The sequence below is a fragment of the Xyrauchen texanus genome, chromosome 7, assembly GCF_025860055.1.
Source record: "Xyrauchen texanus isolate HMW12.3.18 chromosome 7, RBS_HiC_50CHRs, whole genome shotgun sequence".
In the NCBI taxonomy this organism is placed as follows: Eukaryota; Metazoa; Chordata; class Actinopteri; order Cypriniformes; family Catostomidae; genus Xyrauchen; species Xyrauchen texanus.
In genome coordinates, this window is record NC_068282.1 from 23973720 (window position 1) to 23997871 (window position 24152).

The 24152-nt window shown below is 36.7% G+C and overlaps 1 protein-coding gene across 3 annotated transcripts in view; it reads left to right on the forward strand.

Moving 5' to 3' along the window:
* The window catches only part of LOC127646716 (cAMP-specific 3',5'-cyclic phosphodiesterase 4B-like), a 278575-nt gene that overhangs the window by 201156 nt on the left and 53267 nt on the right, over nucleotides 1–24152 (forward strand). For all 3 annotated transcript variants that reach the window (XM_052130547.1, XM_052130548.1, XM_052130549.1), the window contains 4 exons: nucleotides 5602–5796; nucleotides 6714–6750; nucleotides 6865–6935; nucleotides 9964–10013. In XM_052130547.1, the coding sequence (XP_051986507.1) occupies nucleotides 5602–5796; nucleotides 6714–6750; nucleotides 6865–6935; nucleotides 9964–10013 (353 nt within the window). The remainder of the gene's footprint in view (nucleotides 1–5601; nucleotides 5797–6713; nucleotides 6751–6864; nucleotides 6936–9963; nucleotides 10014–24152) is intronic.

Here is a 24152-nt window from a genome sequence, read left to right on the forward strand (position 1 = left end):
TGAATGGAAGGCTTAAAGGAAAGAGGGGCACAATAGAGGGATGTTGACAGTGTTGGGGGCTGTTATCTGGGGCCTGGCCTTTAGCTCAGGCCAGGCTTCTCAGTAACATGAACCCATGTTTGTTGGTCAGAGGTTGAGTCATAGGGCTCAATGCCACAATAGAAATATTGTAATAGCATTATCAACATCAGATGTGTGTGTGATGTGTTTTGTTAATGTGTTTCCTTGAAAGAGTTGAAAGTATAAAGTGTGGTTTATGTTAACTCCAAATGTGGTTGACACCTCAAACTGTATGTGTGTGCAGGAAGTGAATGCATATGTTTACATTGAAGTAACTAGGTTTTTATATTTCAGAGAAAAAATGTGAGTGGTGCTTGCCCATGCCAAACTAACCACTATGATGCTAGGGTGTTCTGTCCGGCTGCCAGTGCGTTGCTTTCCGGTTTATAAGGTATTGTAAGTGGTTTCTGAAGCATTGCTATGCAGTTGATGGGGTGTCCTGGGTTGTTGCTAGGGTATTGCTGGGGGTTGCTTATTGGTCCAAGTGAAAAGAGCCAACCCCCAAATCTCTATCACATTGTCAGAAATTACATTTTACATTAAGGGGCAATATTTGCCCCCTGGATTTAATTTTCAGTGGCATTTTTTTAACTAAAGAGGTCATAACATACTTTTTTTTTGTTTTTTTATAATTGTATTATCTTCCCTGAGGTCCACTTATAATGTTAGTAAAGTTTTTTGCACCAAAACAGTCATAATTTAGTAATTTATAATAATGTTTCACCCGGTCTCTGGCCCTCTGTCTGAAATGCTTGGTTTAAATTTTTTTTATTACACTTTAGACTTCAGTGTAAACACCTAGTGTAAACACCCACTGTTATGATTGGCTAACATTGTGCAGCCCTTCAAATACAGCCATATTTGAATTGTAATCTGAAGAAAATGATCAAACTCTGTCTGAAATGCTTGGTTTAAATTTTTTTTATTACACTTTAGACTTCAGTGTAAACACCTAGTGTAAACACCCACTGTTATGATTGGCTAACATTGTGCAGCCCTTCAAATACAGCCATATTTGAATTGTAATCTGAAGAAAATGATCAAACTCTGTCTGAAATGCTTGGTTTAAATTTTTTTTATTACACTTTAGACTTCAGTGTAAACACCTAGTGTAAACACCCACTGTTATGATTGGCTAACATTGTGCAGCCCTTCAAATACAGCCATATTTGAATTGTAATCTGAAGAAAATGATCAAACTCCACTAGACCACAACATTTATAAAACTAAATTTAAGGATTAACATATAACACACATCCAACACCTTTAATCTGAATGTATTAAACGGTTCACTCGAGCAGCACCATAATTTATCAAAAATGACATATGAATATGTCCTGAATTAAATTGTTTACTTACGGTTTTGCAGTCCAGAAATGTTTTTAACTGCCCAATCTTTCTATAACAGTTCTTTTGCAATGCTTGAATCATAATGTGACTGGATCACAAGCAATGCACTCTGAAATGAGCTGAAAACAAAAACAATCCACGCTGAAACGTTCTGAATATGCAAACATAATACAACCCACGGTGATGTTGGGTGCATCAGCTGGCTTCAATTGGCAAAAGCAGAGATACTGGTCTTCACATCTCACATCTTCTGTGTTGGTTTAAACACAGGACTGCATGTGTTTCTCCCTGTCAGTGGCAGAAGTAAAATTAAACGTGTTTTTAAAAGCTATGCTTGTACCGCTCTTAAAACGAAGAGTGCATCACTGGAAACGCATCAAAACGATCAAAGACGTCCATCTAGTGCATGTTTACAAAAGACTAACAGTTAAACATAGCACAGATGGATGCAAAAACTGTCCAGGATGCCTTCAAAACAGCACAACAGCAAGACATACAATGAAACAGAATGGGGATCCTTTTTAGAGTTATAACTTGACATTGTTTGACTAACGGTCAAAGCCGTTAGTGTGGTGTGTGTTTATGTTTAAATCCAGATAGGCTCATGAAGGTGTTCTGTGTATGTCCCCTTTGGTGTAGATAAATCTCCCATTACTTTTTTTTTCCCCTAACCATTTAAATCTGTCTCATTTATGTCAAATTTCATTATAAAATAATTGATTTATTAATATGAATGATACAAATTATTAACACAAATTGAGAAGTTATCCTAAGGATTAAATCAGCATCAATTCCTATTGAGTACCATATTACTGAGACTAAAATAAAATATTAAGAACTAAATCAGATGTTACAAATAAAAACAGAAGTAACTATTTTGAGGGCATTTCTTGCCCCCCACATTGATCCAGTCTATAAATCTTCCAGTCTTTCCTTAAATTTGTAAGTCTAAACTATTTTTATTGGCCTATTTTATCATCCACTAAGTGAAAAGTGTTATAATAGTGTATATACAGTAAATTGTTCAATTATGTGCAGCTCTAAATATTTATTTGGCAAGAAATTGCTCTTTATGGGTGAAATCTCTTAAAATATTTTTTTAAGTGACTGGAACGTGTAAGGGACTAACAACCTTTTTAAAACTCATGATTAGAATATTAAAAAATTAACCCTAAGCATGAGTAATAGTAAAGTGATACTTCTCTTAGCACTAATATATTTTTTCTTAATTTATTTACGGCATGTCTTTAAACATTTTCCTTTTCAGAAAGACTTTTCAAAATACTTTTTTGAGTTTAAAAGGTCAATGTTGAACAGCAGCTGCAAAAAAAAAAAAGTTGTAAAGTTTGAATGCTCCACATGTTCCTTAGTTTAATTTAGTGCATTTGTTTTTAATGTAAGCTTCTCAAGTGCAGGACAAGCACTTGAGGATCAGAAGGTAAACAATCCTCTGATGTGTTTTCAAAGAGCAGCACTACTTCCTCCCAGTCAGCATATATGAAAACCAAACACAAGCTTTTTTGCAAAGTGTTTATTTGAGTTGAGCGCAATACGTTTCCCCTGCTTCTGTTCTGTTTGATGTGGGCTGAAACCATCTCCACTATGTTTCCAGAGGGTTTGGAAAGATGAGACGTGCTTCTGCCCAAAGTGCTGGGAATATTTGAGACTTTCCAGAGCTCTTTAGTTCCAGAGGACAGCTTATGTATTTCTCCTGAAATTTTCATTAAGCTATATCAAGTAATTTTTATTTGTATAGTGCTTTTCACAACACACATCATTTCAAAGCAGCTTTACATGAAATCATGCATTAGCAAAACAAAAAATAAAACTGTAATATCTATATTGTCTTACAGTGATCATTGAGTAGTTTGATTAAATATGATTATGAAATGTGTATATAAATGAAATAATAATTGTATTTAGAACCCCTTAGGGCACTGTGGCAAGGAACACAAAACTCCATAAGAAACTAGGCTCACTTTGTGGGCCAGTTCCCCTCTGGCTAAACAACATGAATATAATGCCAATATTAGTATTTGTGTGCAGTGCAAGTCATGGTTTTCAATTTGTAAATTAAGTAAGCATTACGATCCAGTGTCTTAAAAAATAAAAATACTTTTTAAACATTTTATCTTGTTGATGACCAAGGTGAAATTGTTTACACAGAATGAACAGTTGAGATTTGAGAAAGGGAATAGTGCATTACGAGAATAGTAATTACATTTTGTAATGGAAAGATTTGGAATCCCTCAGAGACTCAACACAGGGTGTTTAAAGTTAACAAAATTGCACCACTGTTATAATTAAATAAACAAGCACAAATGCTTTTACAATCTTGAGAAGAAAATCACATGTTTATGCAAGTTTTTTTTTTTTTTTTTTTGGGATGTTTCTATTATTAAAGGATGCATTTCGATCAGTCCCTATATCAGCTTTGGGACTCTCTGAACACTGTCTGTTTCATCTTCTTCTAACCTACAGGAAGAAACTAAAACGACGCTACAGAGCACTGAGCACCAGAACCGTCAGGCACAAGAGTTTTTTCCCTCAGGCTATCCATCTCATGAACAGTTAAAAACTATACAATAATTACATACAATACACAGCCTAGTCAATTATATTATTTAACATATCCTACCTCTTCTAAATTACATTCCCTTGCACTGTACAGTATATAACAGATTTTATTTGTACATGCTATATATATATATTTTGTCATATTGTGTATTTCTATGTATACTAAATTCTATTCGCTTTTTATTTTTATTCAGTTTTCTTTTTGTTTTGTTTTTTATCTCTGTCTTGTATTGTTTGTGCACTGGAAGCTTCTGTAACCAAGAACAATTCCTTGTTTATGGAAGCATACTTGGCAATAAAGCTAATTCTGATTGTGATTCTATCACTAAACATGTTGGGATTTGAAAAAAAAATATTAGGGGACAACAGAAGACCCCCGCAGGGAAAAATGCCCAAAACACTAAATAGCAAAAAAACTAAATAAATACCACAGCACTTTTCAAAATACCTGATTGTCACTATGCACTGCAAAATTTTCCTGATCACTTACATCTTTTGTCTGAAGGCTGATATTAAGGCAATTTGAGGCTGAGGTCAATTTGAGACAACCTGTTAATATTTTTTTAAATGTTGCAAATTTATGTAGCACATTTATTTTTAGGCAAAGTGTTTATTTTGTATTTTCAGTTTTGTTCAAGGTCATTAAATCAAAAGGATATGAAATGGATAATGAAAGATATTTTGGTAAAAAGTCAAAAAAAGAGAGAGGGGGTTGTTCTGTAAAAAGTTCGAAGTGGGCTCACATTGACTGATCCAATTACAATAGAGATGAATTTGTTTATAGAATACTTGAGATGTTATAAAATGCCATATGTGTTAATTTAACAGGAAATTGTGCACCCCTTTCTGAAGTGGTTTTTATGAATAAGTATTATCTTAATTTGATACTCAAAAAAGCATGTTGCCATCACAAAATTTTTTATAAATTATTTGCTTTAGAAATGTAGACAAATTTCACACTATAACTATTGCCCCTATATCTACACAATATCACTATAACCCCCTTTAGGGGTCTTCTTCCACAAGTGTGTTAAAACTTGAGGTAAAATGCTCCCTCACCGCTTTAAAAAATTATAATAATTATAAATAAATAAAACTTAATTTGATTCTATAAAATATTCCATTATTACTTTCCACACAAATAATGTTGCACCATCAATGTTTTCAACCTTGATACATTTTGTGACTAGAAGAAAAGCACATTTTCCTTAAGGTGTGCCTTTAGCCCATTGTACCGTACAGTTCAAATACTTACTTGGAAGATAGTGTAAATGTGTTAAAAAACAGAGAGCAATAGTTTCTGAAGGCAACGAACATGTTGTGTGACTTTGGCATGCTAAGAGATTCACATTGTAAATATTTTCCCGTCAAACCTGTTGTTATGAATATGATACCACTACTGCAATTCAAACATAAACATTCATTTTCCATGCCATATCACAAGACCATGTTATACTAGTCACCATGCTGGCAACTTTATTTATTATTTCACTAATTTTGCCTGTTTTTGTTAAAATAATGTTTACGTTAAAATGAAAGCATTCATGCTATTCTGACTGCTGTTTTCCTTTACCTAATTTTCATGTCTTGATTTTTGTTGTTGTATCATTGCAGTTTTGATGTGGAAAATGGCCCATCAGCGAGCTGTAGTCCTTTGGACCCCCAGGCCTCCCCCGGTTCTGGCCTGGTTCTGCACACAAACTTCCCCGGCCACAACCAGAGGCGAGAGTCCTTCCTCTACCGCTCAGACAGTGACTATGACCTGTCACCCAAGTCAATGTCTCGCAATTCTTCTATCGCCTCAGAACTGTGAGTATAACTGGCTTTTTGAACCCATGGAAATTGGTTGCACATTATATACCTTGATTTTTGGTGACATTTTATTTTAAATTTGGTCATAAACTTACAGATATGGGAATATGTCAATGTTAGTTAATAAAAATAAAATCTTTCATTGTTAGTTCATGTTATTTCATATTGCATTAACTAATGTTAACATATACAACTTTTGATTTTAAAAATTGATTGCTATATGATCAAATTAACCAAGATTATTAAATGCTGTAAAAGTATTGTTTATTGTTAGTTCATGTAACACCTGAGTGTTATCAGCATCTGCAAAGATCATAAATGTAAACATACAGGTCAGTATAATCAGATTACTTTACAACTGCTCTAATTTTACAAATAGTTGTCATAAAATTTTAGTGGGCTATTCTATGTTTACTTGACCATCTAATCATTGAATTATCTTATCTAATGCACTAAGTGACTTGGAAGTCACTTCAATATATCTGTCACCACGAATGAACCAATAGCATCTGGTGGTCTGAGGACCATGACGTTTCCATAGGGTTAAATTTGAGTTTATTGTATGCATTTGCAATGACATATCTCAATCAAGACCTGATTTCCTCAGACAACCTTTCTAGCAGTAACAACCTGTAATTATATAAGAATGCATTTTCCAGGGTCTTAGCAGCCAAAAATCTATTAAACCTTAAGGAATGTGCTTGATTGTTCTTGGTAACTAGTTACTAGTGTCATTTAGGGTTCTTATTTTGAAGTGGTGAATGGCAACCTCATTTGACACGTACTTTGAAAAAGAGTCTACTTCTCATTTATGTTTGCATGGGTGAAAATTGACACATGACATTTACATAGTTATATAATTTTGTTTTGGCGTAGACTGCTAAAGACATTAATTTATTCCCTTCTGGTTGCAGGCATGGGGATGACCTGATAGTCACACCTTTTGCTCAGGTAAACACTGCATGTTGTTTTTATTTCAGTGTGATGTTCCTCAGGGAGCATATTTGAAATTAATATGTGCTTGGTTTTATCTCACAGTTTTATGTTGTGTCTCTCTTCTTCAAGGTTCTTGCAAGCCTTCGAAGTGTCAGAAACAATTTTACTGTCTTGACCAATGTTCAGTATGCATCTAACAAGTGAGTATAATTGTAAACAATGAAAAAGAAAGCTATGACCTCATCTAACCTTAAAAAGAACATAAACTCTTAAATAAGATGTTTTTATATTATGCATGTTGGCAATTGCCACAAAAAATAAATAAACGTGTCCTTCAATTTGTAAAAACAATCCAAAAAAATGTTTGCGTGCAGTAATGCACATACAGTATAATTAAAATCTAATTGGCAAGGCATTGCATAGGAATAAATAATAAAATGCACATTGTTTTGAAAGTATAACCACAAGGCTTTATTTTATATATGTACATGTGTACATATATGTACATTGTACATGTGTTAAGGTGAGACTTGTGTGATTGAATTTCCCACAAAACTTAAAGAACTGAATCGCTTGACCTGTGGAAAGTTATATAAAATCTTTCAGTTCCTCTCAAGAACATGTAAAACCACTAAACAGGGTAAATTTGCACAGTATGTCCAAGGATAACCGAAAGTGACATAAATTACATAACTATCAACAAAGTACTATTTATGTGGAGCAAACTACATTCACAGGAAGTACATCAGTAACTCATAACTAGAAAGTAATAAGACTAAAAGTGGTGATTTAGACAACTTTACAGGTCAAATAATGCACATTTTTGTAAGATTTCTTGCAAGTTCATCTCAATCGACAGCATTTGTGGCATAATGTTGATTGCCACAAAAATGTATTTCTATTTGTTTCTCCTTTTCTTAAAAATTATTGGAGATCAAAAATCAAAGTAACAGTTAGGCCAATTTTTGGAGAGTTTAAACACAGAAATATGAAGCTTATAATTTTATAAAAGCACTTACATTAATTCTTCTGTCAAAGCTTGTATATTATTTAAACTGTAAATTGGTATAAATTGTCGTTAATATAGTCATTTTAGAGTTTTTGCGTTTAAGGCTTTATGTCATCATGGCAACAAAGTTGTAAAATTGGCTATTTACACAAATGGTTAGTAAGAGGAGATTAGCAAGTGATTTTATCTCATTAAAATAACGTTAAAAAACAGATAATGGCAACATTTTGTGGCTAAACTTTTGAAGCAGTGAGTATTTTAACATTTACGGATTTGCCCCATTTACTTACTTCCATTGTAAGTGCCTCACTGGAACCCAGATTTGAGCTTTTTAAAGACACATTTTTGTGGTAATCAGCATTGTACCATAAATGCTGTCGATTAAGCTGAACTTGTATTGAACCAAGAATATCGCTTTAATAAAAATATGATCTTCACATTTATGCTTTTAAACTCTACTTAATGACTTACCCCATATTTCCATTGTAGTCCAGTACTGTAAATCGATATTTGTTTGTTTCAGCAAACTAAGGAAAAGTCTAAATTATTTTCAGGGGTAATCAACAGCATGTCTCAAATGCTGTTGATATTCCATGTTCAAATTTTGTTGAATCTTATTGCTTTAATGATTATTGACAGTCCACTCTTTTGTTTTTAAGATCAAACACAAGAGGGCAGTCTTTCCAAACTTTTCATTTATGGACTCGAGTCACTCTTGTGGACTGACTTTCTACTAGAGTCATTTTCCACTTAATATTTTACCACTTTTCATGATTTAAAATGTCAGCCAAAAATCACTTCCCTGTGCAGATTATTTCCACATTCCTCCATTTTTCCACCTGAGCATGGAGAAAAGGGGTTTACTCACCGTTATTAACGAAAGAATTATATCCCCCTTCCATTAACCATGGATCTACAGTACATCAGGGCAATTACACTGCACTGTTAGAGGCTTTTGTTAAGCTATTCTCAAGGCTGTCTGATGCAACCCAGTTCAGATGAACTTAAAGGAAATTCTGCAAGAGTAATGTGGAAAAGAGGGTCACACCCTGTGATGTGATATAATAATACGTTTGCATTAAAGGGAGTGTCACATCAAATCATTGATACCCTTAAGGAAAACATATTTAGCAAAATGCAGATTTTAATGGAGCTTCTCGCATGTAAAAACTTTGCTTTAACATCAAGCATCCTGTTTATAGTTCTAGATGACACAGTGGCATGACAAATTGGTGTTTTGCCATATACACCGATCAGCCACAACATTAAAACCACCTGCCTAATATTGTGTAGGTCCCCCTCGTGCCGCCAAAACAGACCCAACCTGCATCTCAGAGTAGCATTCTGATATGATATTCTTCTCACCACAATTATACAGAGCGGTTATCTGATTTACTGTAGACTTTGTCAGTTCAAACCAGTCTGGCAATTCTCTGTTGACTTCTCTTATCAACAAGTAATTTCTGTCCGCAGAACTGCCGCTCACTGGATGTTTTTTGCACCTTTCGGTGTAAATTCTAGAGTGTGTAAAAATCCCAGGAGATCAGCTGTTACAGAAATACTCATACCAGCCCATCTGGCACCAACAATCATTCATGCGATTATCTAAACAGCCAATCGTGTGGCTGCAGTGCAGTGCATAAAATCATGCAGATATGCTTCATTTAATGTTCACATCAACCATCAGAATGGGAAAGAAATGTGATCTCAGTTTTTTAGACTGTGACATTATAAATGGTGCCAGACGGGCTGGTTTGAGAGTTTCTGTAACTGCTGATCTCCTGGGATTTTCACACACAACAGTCTCTAGAATTTACTCCAAATGGTGCCAAAAATGGCAGTTCTGTTGATGGAAACACCTTGTTGATGAGAGAAGTTAACAGAGAATTGCCAGTCTAGTTCGAACTGACAAAGTCTACAGTAACTCAGATGGCCGCTCTGTACAATTGTGGAGAGAAGAATATAATCTCAGAATTCTATTCTGAGATGCAGGTTGGATCTGTTTTGGCGGCACGAGGGGGACCTACACAATATTAGGCAGGTGGTTTTAATGTTGTGGCTGATCGGTGTATACAGCACACACAGAAGGGTTGTTTGAATTGTTTCTGAAAGCAGAGTTTTTTCTGAGTATGTGTAGGTCATATACTGTATGGTCATAATTATCAGTTTGTATTTATTGGTCTGCAATATCAGTAATCATTCATCATGTCCCCATATAGGAGGTCCCCTGTGTCTAACCAGCCCCCCATCACCAGAGTGTGCCTACCTGGTAAGTCCTTGTAAAACAGCTCAAGGATGGGGCAAGGAGGAGGCGAGAACCGGCTTTTCAACATAAATAATATTTTAATGAAAAACTTAACAGTACACATAAACAAACACACATGGCGGACATGTCCGCTAACGATCTCTCTCTCTCGCACAGCCCTCTGCTGTCGGCCTTTAAACCTCAGGGACAGATAATTAGCCTAATACGGGACCGGGCGCGCAGGATCACGACCCGGCCCCGCCCTCCACCCTGCCACAGTCCTATAATTGTACCTTAAGAACTTAAGAACTTTGATTCTCCTATATGCATTTTTTGTATGCATTCACAGTCAGCAACATAATACATATTTAGAGATGTGACCATTTAGATTAAAATGCATTTAAAGTACCTACAGTGGCCCCAAAATTTATTTGGACACTTAAAGGGATTGTTCAACCAAAAACGAAAATTCTCATAATTTTCTCACCCTCATGCTATCCCAAATGTGTAAGACTTTCTTTCTTCTGCAGAGCACAAATAAAGATTTTTAGAAGAATATATCAGCTCTGTTGGTCCTTACAATCCTTTTTTACCATAAACCTCCACTTTCACTTTCAAAATGTGAAAGTGGAGGTTTATGTGAAAAAGAAAAGAACCTAAATATTGACCTGTTTCTCACCCACACTTATCATATTACATCTGAAGATATGGATTTAAAAACTGGAGTCATATGGTTTACTTTTATGTTTCCTTTATGGTCATTCACTTGCAATGTAAGAACCAACAGAGCTGAGATATTCTTCTAAAAATATTTGTTTTTGATCTGCATAAGAAAGAAAGTCGTACAGTACACATCTGGGATGTCATGAGGTTGAGTAAATGATAAGAGAATTTTCATTTTGGGGTGAAATATCCCTTTAAGTCAATCTTAAAAATCTTTCAGTTCAATTGCATTTGCATGTGTGTGTGTGTGTTTGTGTGTGTGTGTGTGAGCGCGCGCGCATGTGTGTGTGTGTGTGAGCATGTATTTATCACTTTGTGGGGACCAAATGTCCCCCATAAGAATAGTAAAACCCGAAATTTTTGACTTTGTGGGGACGTGTTTGTCAGTCCACATGAGGAAAACAGCTTATAAATCATTGATAAATACATTTTTGAATATGTAAAAATGCAGAACGTTTTCTGTGAGGGTTAGGTTTAGGGGTATGGTTAGGGTTAGTGGATAGAAAATATAGTTTGTACAGTATAAAAACCATTATGTCTATGGAAAGTCCCCATAAAACATGGAAACCCAACATAATAACTCATCTCCACTGTAGCTTCTGCTGATTGGCCCAAGAGTGTTGAAATGTGAACTCAGACACATACTGTACATAGAAGCACAGTGCTCATACTGGAGATCATGTTTTGTCTAGTTTTACAGAATGTGTTAGACCATAGGAAGTGGCCATGGCAGATACTGTAATTGTTGGTCTCTCACACACACATGCACACCTGCCAAATGCATTAACATACCGATCAACAGTCCTGCCACAGCAGAAGGTCAGTGCTTTATATCACGAGTGGGAAAATTCATCATAGTTCACTCTCTGTCCTTAAGTTTGGCTCCCAATATGATAACAGAGAACAGGCCAGACAGAGATTGTAGCAAAACTGTAATCTATGCTAACTAAACAGAGCAAGGGCATTCACTGGAGCCTTTATTATTGAGCCCAGACTGTTTTTATATAAATGTCAAGAAAACCTTGGCTGTACTTGGTGAGGTCATTTCTGAAGGATAATAAGAGTGAGATTGTTCACATTAAGAGGAATAGATGAAAGATCATAATAAATAAGATAAGATAAAATATACTTTAATGTCCCCCGGGGGGGAAATTTGTCTTAAAGTATATTTTATCTTATTTTATCTTATCTTATCTTATTATAAAAAATTAATATTTTAAAATAAAAAATATATATATTAAAAGGAGTAGTCTTGAGAAACACTAATAATACATGTAATAGACTGACCACCCTATTTAGCAACCCTACAAATCAGATGTTTTCAGTTTCCAGTGTGAATAATAGCAAAAATAACTTACTTGTGGAATTGTTTTGTTTTTTATATCAGCAGTGCTCTTTTGCATGGATTAATCTTATGGTTTGTGATATACCTATGGTTGCCTGTGATCAACATATCAGAGCGAATCTGACTAGCTACACCAAGAGCCACTGATAGTAAGAAAAAAGTCCTAAAAGACATATATCCGGAATATTGTTTTTTTTGTCTGAGCATGTAAATAGCATATCTGTTGCTGGACCCTCTTTTCTTTGTTTACGAACATGATGTAAACATGTAAGGATTGAAGCTTTTCGTAATTGAAATTTCACACCAAATTTAACCCGACAGCTCTGAATTTAAAATCATCATTGTAGCATTACCGTAGTGAATATTAAGAATGTGGCAAGGTAAGAATGTGGTTTTGAACACAGATTTTTGTTCGTACTGCACAGTCATGATATTTTTTATTTATTTTTATTTAACTATAATGAGAAATCCTCTCTAGTGTACCTTTAATGAACAAAAAGCAAGGAGCAAGGGGATATGTATAGAACATTGTAAATGATGCCCGTTATCATTCTGCAGAAATTGGTTGAGATATTTTTGCAGTGATTTCATGTGGGCCTGTTAATAAGAGGCAGAGAAATCCTGCATGCATAAATCCTAATAATTTTGAAAAAAAGGTTTGGAAAAGTATGAATAAGGTTGAACTGACACAGATTATAAACTCAGCAAAAAAAGAAATGTCCTCTCACTTTAAACTGCTTTAATTTTCAGCAAACTTAACATGTGTCAATATTTGTATGAACATAAAAATATTCAATAACTAAGACATAAACTGAACAAGTTTCACAGACATGTGACTAACAAAAATTGAATAATTTTTAAAGTCCGTGAACAAATGTGGTGTCAAAATCAAAAGCAACAGTCAGTATCTGGTGTGGCCACCAGCTGCATTAAGTACTGCAGTGCATCTCCTCCTCTTGGACTACACCAGATTTGCCAGTTCTTGCTGTGAGATGTTACCTCACTCTTCCAGCAAGGCACTTGCAAGTTCCCATACATTTCTGGGGGGAATAGCCCTAGCCCTCACCCTCCGATCCAACAGGTCCCAGACATGCTCAATGGGATTGAGATCCGAGCTCTTCGCTGGCCATGGCAGAACACTGACATTCCTGTCTTGCAGGAAATCATGCACAGAACGAGCAGTATGGCTGGTGGCATTGCTATGCTGGAAGGCATGTCAGGATGAGCCTGCAGGAAGGGTACCACATGAGAGAGGAGGGTGTCTTCCCTCTAACGCACAGCGTTGATATTGCCTGCAATGACAACAAGCTTAGTCCGATGATGCTGTGACACACTGCCTTAGACCATGATGGACCCTCCACCTCCAAATCGATCCCGCTCCAAAGTACAGGCCTTGTTGTAACGCTCATTCCTTCAATGATAAACGCAAGTCTGACCATCACCCCTGGTGAGACAAAACCGTAACTCATCAGTGAAGGACACTTTTTGCTAGTCCTGTCTGGTCCAGTGAAGGTGGGTTTGTGCCCATAGGCAACATTGTTGCTGGTGATGTCTGGTAAGAACCTGCCTTACAAAAGGCCTACAAGTCCTCAGTCCAGCCTCTCTCAGCCTATTGCGGACAGTATGAGCACTGATGGAGGGATTGTGCATTCCTGGTGTAGCTCAGGCAGTTGTTGTTGCCATCCTGTATCTGTCCCGCAGGTGTGATATTTGGATGTACCGATCCTGTGCAGGTGTTGTTACATGTGGTCTGCCACTACTAGGATGATCAGCTGTCCTTCCTGTCTCCCTGTAGCTCTGTATTAGGCGTCTCACAGTACATACATTGCAAATTATTGCCCTGGCCACATCTTCAGTCCTCATGCCTCCATGCAGCATGTCTAAGGCATGTTCACACAGATGAGCAGGGACCCTGAATATATGTCTTTTGGTGTTTACCAGAGTCAGTAGAAAGGTCTTTTTAGTGTCCTTAATTGCCTACCATTTGTAAGCTGTTGGTTTCTTAATGACCGTTCCACAGAGTTCTGCATTGAACAAGCATGGAAAACATTGTTTAAATCCTTTACAATAAAGGTCTGAAAAGTTATCTTTACAGTGTCCTGAAAAAGGGACGTTTCTTTTTTTGCTGAGTTTAGATTGCTGGTGTTAGAGATGTGCAGTCTGGTTTGTTAGTTGTCATTACAATGCTGAATTCACAACAAAAACAATGTAATTCTTGGGAGAATTGAAAAATCAAATAGAGTGGAACAGTGGGAATATAGAACCGTGTCCATAGTGTGTGTATTAGATAGTTGTGTTCCTATTGATAAAGGTTTATGAGTGGGTATATTTTTTAACAATTTCAGTAGGAAAAGTATGAAGGGGACAGGTCTATCAAAAGCTACTGTACAAATGCTCTCAGAAGACTAGCATTTCAATAGTCAGGCCATACAGCATTATTAAAGAAATAGTTCACCCATAAATGACATTTCTGTAATTATTTTCTAACCTTCGTGTTGTTTCAATCCCTTATGACTTACTTACTCTGTGAAACACAAAATAAGATATTAAGCAAAATGTGCAAGCTTCTGTTTTACTTGAAATGCTAGTGGATTGTGATTTATACTGCCAAGCTCCAAAAAGGACAAAAACAGAAACAAGCTATAAAGATAGTCCATGTTGTGCGCTATATTTCAAGTATTCTGAAGCCATATGTTAGTGTGATCTGCCTTAAATTGTTGTGATAAATATGATGAAGCTCTCAAATCTCATTTTTGCTTGTTTCATTTAAAAAACAAATGACACATGTAGTAGCACCACACGAGTTTTGACATCGTTGGTGCAAAACGCCATTGGTTCTTCATTTCAGATGATTGATCATGACATAGCAAGTCAGAAAAGGGGCCACAACTTAGAATATTATCAGTGAACAACAGCTTCCACACAAAGCTATTGTATGGCTTCAAAAATCTTTAAACATAGTGCACATGTCATATGTAATATGTTTAAAGTAGTATGGCAGTATAAGTCACCTTCCACTTCCCTTGTTAGACTCTGACATTCTGAAAAAAAAACTCCTGTAGTGCTTCATGAAAAAATTGAAAAAGAAAAATGTGCAGGCTTAGAATGACATGGGGGTGAAAAAATTATGACAGAATGTGATTCCTTATTGTTTGTATTATTATTATTAAGTGTGGCCTTAAAGGAAAGGACAGGGTCTCCATGCTTTGTAGGGGAAAAAATGCAAAATGTAGAAGAAAATGTTGCAAGTGGCATTCTAGTGACAGAGAGAGCATGAGAAATCAGTCAGTTGGAGTTCCTGTCAGGTGTAGTGGGTTGTGATTGACGTCAGTCAGCCTGCATGTGGCTTTGTTGACTTCCTCTTTAACCAGATGGACTGAGAATCACTTCCTGAAGATCATCAGGCTTGATCATTGTTTGTGTTTTATGAGTGCATGCTATTAAGCTTACAATTGTGTGCAACGTCACTCTTACTCTCTTCTTAGTAAACTGATAGTTCCTTTGTGTCGAAATATGCAATAGTCATTCCGAAAAAGGGCATTGATTTAGATAATAAATTCCATGTTTACTTACTGTAAAGTTCTTTGCATATACTGTACAATATTTCTGTGGTTTGCATTTTCAAATGCAGTAATATAAAGGTAATTCAAGTTTTCTTAAACTTTGTCTAAACCTGTCCCAATCAGATAATCAGATTATATTATTATATGTGTAGTTGACATCTAATACTATTAGGAAGCTGACATGTCCTGTGGTATGACATACTATACTCAATCTAAAGCTATTTTAAACAGTATTTTGCTACTTTTTTTATGCATGGAGCTTTGGACCTCATATTATTTGAGAGACTACATGGCATATTTGTAATTCATTAAAACAAAACGTTCCCCAAAGATTAATTGTAAGAGAGAAAGATTAGTAGTTGCTTTGTTTTCAGATATCCCTTTACTTATTCCCTCCATGAGCTTGCTCATGATACTATCTACCTCAGATATTGTCACACACACTCACAATGTAACCCCACAAATGCAAGCAGAACTGTAGTGATGTAACCAGAACTGGAGAGACAATGAGAGGGAACCACTGACTTACTGTTTGCACCTAAACTGCCTCCTGTGTGTCATACAAACAGGGTCAATGGGCAGGAAGGAGAGCGCAGATTTTTCCTGTTTTTCCCATACTGCTGGAATCCTCCGGAACCCGGGAGGTGTTTTTTAATGTGCAAGTGTTCATTTCTCTCACACAGGTCGTGAGATGAACTTGTCTGTGGCTTAAAGACCAAAATGGGGAAAATAGGATGCAGATATACAAGTACCATTGTCATCTCTTTCAACACACGCTGATACCCACACATACACACTCCCACTCATAATGTATGTGTGTAATAGTGTTAAAGGCAGGGCTGTAGCAAGGTATTCTGGGCCCCCCTGACTGTATATTGCTCTGGGCCCCTCCTATTAAAAAATACAGTTTATAATTTGTTGTGGTGCCCCCTGTAACTTTGGGCCCCTAGAATCGTTACCACCTTTCACCCCTCAAGCTACAGTCCTGGTTAAAGGGCCTGGTGCCTGCAATTTGTTACAGTTAGTTAAAATCTCTTAGATATAGTGTACTATATGCATTGAGCTGAGAGATGTTTTAAGATAAGAGAGAAAATAAAATGAGTGCATTCCTTGAGTCTATTGCATTAGCCATATTGAATAGTTGCATTAGTGGAGAGCCGGGATAATTATAACGCTCAATTAATCTAACATTGGTAAAAAAATGTGTGCACGTCCATTTACTTCATTTAGTTTCATTTAATTAAGACATGCATAGTTAAAATAAGTTCTAAGCTATTTATATAAAAATGTGTTACTTTAGGAATATTCAGTTTTAAGATTATAATTTGACTTATTTTTAAACAGTTATTTCTTCTTCAAAAATTACATATGATTTTTTGTCGCTTTCAAGCCTGATTTGACAGCAATATAACACATTTTCTGCGATTATCCTTTCTGTATGAATGTAAAAGCTGTCTCTAGGCCAGTGGTATTGTAGGTCCATTGCATATTCTGACAAAATTGGCCCACTGCAAATGCACATAGGGAAGTCTGGCATTTGCATGCCATTGGCTGCTGTTTATGAGGTGTTTTCTATGACTAACAATAGTATGTACACACAAAATAGATAAATTCATATTTTAGAGCATTTTCATTTACTGTAACATCACATACTGTAACACCATTACAATTATACAGCATGGATTTTATGAATGTAACATTGGCCTTTGTGTACTTCTAGCATAATTTTATTTGAATGAATACACAGATTCATTCAAATTTAGGCTAACCATTTTCTGAATAAATGCACAAAAACTGTTACAAATCTTTCTGCTCTCCCTTACTTGGAAATTCCTTAAGCAATTCATTTGTACTCTGTGTGAGTGGAAATGAGTCCATTTATCTGTGATAATGGTGCATGAGGAATTTGTTGTGATGGCCAGAGGTGAGCAGAAGCCTGCGGTTCTTCATTGTGAGGAGTGCAGACCAAGGTTATTATCATTAACAAAAACAATTACTGAGACGAAAACTAAAAGAACTGGCGAGTGGCCATCTGTTTGACTTAATAAAAACAACCAATCACAGTTCACCTCATACGTAATATTTAGAGGCATGGTGCTCTGGACGACAACACAATAAACCAGCATTCGACAAAGCACTGTTTGCAAATAATAGCGCTGCCGTCTCAAAAGAAGTCACAGCACAGAAACAAATCAGAGCGTTATTTAGGATATGTCTACATTAATTCAGATACATTTGGAAAAAAACAATGCTGACAAAGTGAATAAAAGTCATAACAATACTGCTACAACATGGGCCGCAATCTTGATTGTTTTTGGGTTAAATACATCACATGATAATGTCACATGACAACAAAGACATCATAATTTTCAGATATCTCAGTTTTCCCTGTCAACATTTTGAACTTCTGTCCAAAATGAGACAGCATTTTGGACAATGCGATAAATTTCAAAACGGCATCCGTAAGGACGTTGCCTTAGATGATCTTAAACAATACTTCTGAATATACAGACTGTGTGAATTTTGTAGACTTTGGCAAATAAGCAACTTCTTGTTCTCTGGTGCGGGCTGTCTGACACAAGACCCGTGTGATTCCAGTCCATGCTGTTGATATACTCTATTTGCTGTGAAGATGTTACATTAGTTACTGCTAGGTGTTTCAGCAGTGGCACATTTATAGCACATTTCATTCAATTCAGCAAGTGCTGCAGTATGCAGTGTTGTTGTGAATTTGACAAATAAAACTTTTGACTTTATGGTATTTTGAGCATAATACTTTACAATCAGATGCTTTATGATAACAGTACTAAATGCATTCAATTTCATGAATTTACAAAGAACAATATTTTTATTTAAAAATATTTAAAAAATTACACACACACACACACACACACACACACACACACACATTACATTTTCAAAACTATAATAACCCTGGTGCAGACATGTTACCAACTCTTTTTTGATTTTGACCTTGAGAATTGATCATGGATCAGCATTAAGCTCAGCATCTAGTCTAGTGTATTTACAGAGATTCTGATAAGTGCTGGAGTTTACCTTACAACCTTTGAGAGAAACATACTATAACAGTGTTTGTTTGACTAAAGTTCACATTATAAGATTATATCGCATTTCATCTCTGGCATGTACGTGCGTCTTTCAAAAAGCATCAACAAATATGATATTTCCTGCCTGGCTGTAGTGCACCACCTCAGGCAGAACCACTGGAAGGTTGAAAAACATGTTCAACTTGGCACTTTGTTTGGAATGTAATAGTTTCACAAACTTTGATCTGTTGAAACTATGCATTGGAAATGTATTTAGTTCCTTGTTCTCATTAAATCTCTGAATTGTTACATTTGTTTTATTATCTTCAAGGCCTTTCTGATAAAACTTTTACTTTTATAGGATATACTTCAGGGGAGGAAGCGTACATAGAAAGTAGAGCATAGAAAAAACATATAAATATAAATATTGAATGCGTAAGTGTTGATTGATCTCCTTAAGGTAATGCTTGGTTGGCCACAATTTGACTGCATTTTCAGCTGTCAGAGTCTCTGTGGGTTTCTGTAAGCATTAAACATCTGGAAATAGAAAAATGTTGTCAACAAAACTGCTCTAAACATTTACAGTATGTTTTTTTACACTAGGAGCTCAAAATAAGTTATTTATCAAAATGCTCAGGCTGTGCTATAGTTTTTCTTATGCAAACTAGATTTTGTTGGACAGAAATGATTTATTTCAAAATCAAGCGCAACACCTCAACTATATGCACATGGACTTCTATCGAGTAATTATATGAGTCGTGAAGGAGATTTGGTTTCTAGAGGTAATGTAGATACAGTATGTGAAAGCGATCTACTGTTGACTGTATATTTGTACAGTGGATATACAAACTAAACAACCTACATTTATTACACAGTTCTCTGGAAAACTCAATTCCAATTGGTCCATGGCAGCATTCTGCAAGCAAATATTTTTGTATAATGACTGCTAAAATATATATTGGACCATTGCCCCTGACAACCAAACTCCTATGCTAGTTTTATGTCTCTCATAGCATTTTGCAGTCATATTCATACCATGTAATCAACAAATTATGATTCCATGTAATCAAATAATTTCAAAATAATATAGTAAATTATATTTCAAATAATTTCAAATCAGTAGTTCATGTCTATTTATTAATTTGGTATGTAGCAGTGTAGTAAGCAGGATACTGAACAGTTAGCCAGTCATTATCGCAAAATAAACCTCTTTTGGTTTATGCAAGGTTTAGGTTTATACAAGACCCAATCAGGGTTAGTTTTGCCATAATGACCAGCTGACAAAACATTACTCCTTACTTAGTAAATAAATTTTTAAAACACACCCTTAAAAACTGATTTTACTTTGAAGATTCAGGACTTTTGAAGATTCAGGACTATCAATGAACACCTTCAGAAACAGTTTTAAGTGCTTTGATCACATTTTAGAAGGAAAGTTTTATATGAGGATTAATGGCGGGAAAATGTAATGGAGCTCAGATGATGCCAGTCATCAAAACACTGGCATTGTGCCAACCTAATGAAATGATGAAAAGGGGGTGGTCTGCAAGTGATCTTCACAGCTCTTTCGTTTTGTGCCGTCAGACTAGACTTCACATTCGCACGCATACAGATTAAAGGTCAGGTTAATGTAAACCTTACTGTAATAAAATGTAAACACACCCTGAGTGCAGGACTGTAAGATTAGGGGGATTAACACACATGAGGAACAGTAACAACAGAAAAGTGCTGCCCGCGGCACGTAGAAGAGGCCACATGTCTGACAGATATAAAATGTTCAGAGAGTACCTAGAGAAGGTCAGTGCATTGCGCTCTGTCCAGAACACACACACATGCTTTTTTATCAGCTAACTGGCCTAGTGTGTGTTCACTCTGGCTGTCTTTCACCACCTGGGTCAATGATAAACTCTTTGACAACATCTATGAAATGATTTTCCACCCACAGATTTTATCGAATCAGATTTTTATCCACGTTTGAGATTGACAATTTGACAATTGACAATTAACAGATGGGGGGGTTGTGGAAAAACCACAAAACTAAATCTAAGTTAAAACACAACACAAACAGCACATGTGTGCACAGCAGAGTGGCTATTGCATTGTATGATGTGACATAACATAAAAATTATCTTAGTTGTTTGCTGGTAAGTCATTTTCACTGCAGAGTGCTACCAAAGTATTCTGAAATCCTCTTCCTTACCAGTAGGTCTAGATTTGCATGAAGGGGATTGCCTGTTTGGCTAATTGTACAGCAGCATCATGTCCTACATTTATGATGCAGCATGTCTTATGTGCATCTAATTGTGCTGTAGCATGTCTTACATGCTCAACGTAGCATGTCTGTGATTGTTCTAGCAGTAGCAAGTCTTCATACTTGCTCTAAGCAGATCAGCGTAAACAGATCTAGTCCGCCAAGACCAAACCTACTAACCTGTTATATCTATTTTAACACCTTCAATTTATTCCAAGAGTTGTCATGATTGAACTGTATTTAATTCTCAAAAAGAGGACTGATAACTGTATTCTGCTACTGTATGAATGTAGCATTCATTTATTAACTTGTTAGTATATTATTGAACATCAGTTTTATTTCTAAATAGACAAGCAGACCACCCACTCTTGTTAACAAAAAAAACTTCAAAGTTTCCTTAGCTGCCATAACATGAAAGGTATGCGTTTCTGATGTTTGCTTAGAAATTTCAGAATCCAGAGTTTTCCCAGCAGCCAAATCCACCCAAACAAGTTGCCAGGAACACTGGTCAAGGGCACCTTAACCAGTGTGCAATTCATTTTAATCTAAAATGATACCTGTCTGCAATTCAGCCTGATTGAACTACCAAACAAGGTTGCCATGGTGGCAATTTCCTGCCATTGCTGTGTTTTCTACTCTAGGGGCTAGATATAGTGACACTTCCAGTCACAGAACAAGTCAGGAAGCACAATTTAGTCTCTCTGTGTTTTTTTTGCCAGACTTGCTAAGCAGTCATTCTTATGTCCAGTAACTATACATTTCCTTTTCCCAGGAGGAAATTCTTTCTCTTCCATTCTGCTCATTTATGTCACTTTCAAGGGTTCTCTAGATCTATATTTAGGTCGAATTCTTCATTGAACTGTCAGCATTTCAGTATTTCAAATTCATCACTGTTGTTTTCCCCACATTTAGATCTGATTGTTGCTTTAAGTAATATTTTCTCTTTCAAAAAAGTCATGAAGAAGAGAAACAGAGAGGGATTGAAATTTAGAAGCAAAACAAAAATGTTCATGGGTCATTTTACAAAACGGTGTGGAATTATCCCAGGGCTCATTTATAGTAAATATGCATAAAAAGGATTTAAACATTAAATAACTAATACAGACTTGTACAATGTGTTATTAAATATTTTTTTCTAAACATATCAAGAAGCCAGTAAAGTATATATATAAATTATTTGTTGCATGCTGGAGCAGACCCAGTGACTGTTTTGTATGCCAGCATCAGAGCCTTGAATTTAATATGTGCATCAACCGGCAGCCAGTGGAGAGAGACAACGAGTGGTATAACATGCGCTCTCTTTGGTTCATTAAAGACCAGATGTGCTGCTGCATTCTGGATCATTTGCAGAGGTCTAATTGCACATGCAGGAAGGCCTGCAATGAGAGAGTTACTGTAGTCCAGTCTAGTTATGACAAGTGACTGAACAAGCAGTTGTGTGGCATGTTCAGAGAGGAAAGGTCTTATCTTCCTGATATTGTAGAGTGTAAATCTACATGATCTTGCAGTCTTTGAGATGTGGTCTGTGAAATCTAGCATGTTATCGATGGTTACCCCCATTTTGGAAGGCGATACTGTAGTTGAACCCAGCTGCATGGTGATGTTGTGTTCAACAGCAGGGTTGGCTGGAAAGTCAAGGAGTTCGGTCTTGGCTGGGTTGTGTTGCAGGTGGTGTTCCTACATGCAGGCCGAGATGTATGCCAGACAGGCAGCGATTTGAGCAGTCACTGTCTTTGGGCTGGAAAGACAAGTAGATTTGTGTGTCATCAGCGTAGCAGTGGTAAGAGAAACCATGTAACTGAATGATGGGTCCCAGTGATGTTGTATATATGGAGAAGAGAAGTGGCCCAAGCACTTATCCCCGAGGTACCCCAGTAAGTAACTGATGTGGCTTGGATACCTCACCTCTCCAGGCTGCCTTGAAGGACCTATCTGAGAGATCAGTCCGATGTTCACGAAGAACTTCAGACAGCCAGGAGCTGGGTGGTGTAGTATGTGCTGGTCTAGAGGAGAGAGGACAGATGTTCTCTAGACAGGTTGTTAAAGTAGAGTTAAGTGTGTCTGTGGCAGTGTTTACATCAAGCGTGGAAAATAAATGTGTTGTGGGAAGAGAGAGACATCAGTGGAAAGGCGAGAGGGTGAGAGGGAACGGAGATTACGGCGAAAGGAAACTAAAGGTGGAGTCGGTTTTAATATAGATGGGAGAATCATGTTGAATTGAACAAAGTAGTGATCAGAGACATGTTGAGGTGGTACAGTTACGTGTAAAAATGAGGTCCAGCTGGTTGCCCGATCTGTGAGTTGCTGTGGTGTGTAGTCTTTCCAAGTCAAATGAGGCCAGAAGAATATTCAGTTAAATGGCCTTGGGCTTGTCTTGGTGTATGCTGAAATCGCCAAGAACCACAAGTCTCCTCTGGCAAGGAGGACAGCAGGACATCCAACTCCTCAAGATAGCTTGTCAGCTAACCTGGAGGGCGATAGATGACAACAACATGTATTTTTGTGGGATGCATTTTAGTAACGGCATGGAATTCAAAAAATGTATTGTTACATAGTGAAGCCTGTGGTGAAAAAGTCCAGTTATTATAACCTGTTCCCCCACCTCTAGCGGTATGTCGAGGAGTGTGAGAGAAGGAGAAGTTGTTTTAGAGAGCAGCAGTTGTTACTGTATCCTCAGGACATATCCATGTCTCCGTCAGTGCCAGCATGCTGAGGGTGGACTGTGTGGCAAAGGCTGGAATGAATGCAGCTTTGTTCACAGCAGACTGGCAGTTCCAAAGTCCCACTGAGTACGAGAGCAGAGCAGTTGCTGAGGTGCAAAGTGGCCGGAGGTTGTGTGGGTTGCATTTGGTCTTGCATCTGTATCTTGTGAACGGGTCTATAACAGATAACAGGGATGTGCTTGAAGGTTATTCGTGAACTAGACATGTTAGTATGTAGAAGTAAAATAATACGAGTTAAAATAAAAAATACTTAAGTGCTATGGAGATTGGCGCCTTGTAATTGTCCTTGCTCGGTGGACTCGCACAGGTAGACTCGCTGGTCTTTACCCAAGTAGGTCTTCACACGAGGAGGGCTTTTCACGAGGGCTTCCGCTGCCACTTCCACGTCAGCATTCATTTAAATAAATACACGCTTTAACGAGCCGTTCAGTGGAACAAGCAAGACACGCCTTAATGCTACTTAGAACAACAAAGCTAGTCACGTGGTCTACCAAAACTAAGGGGTGCCAAG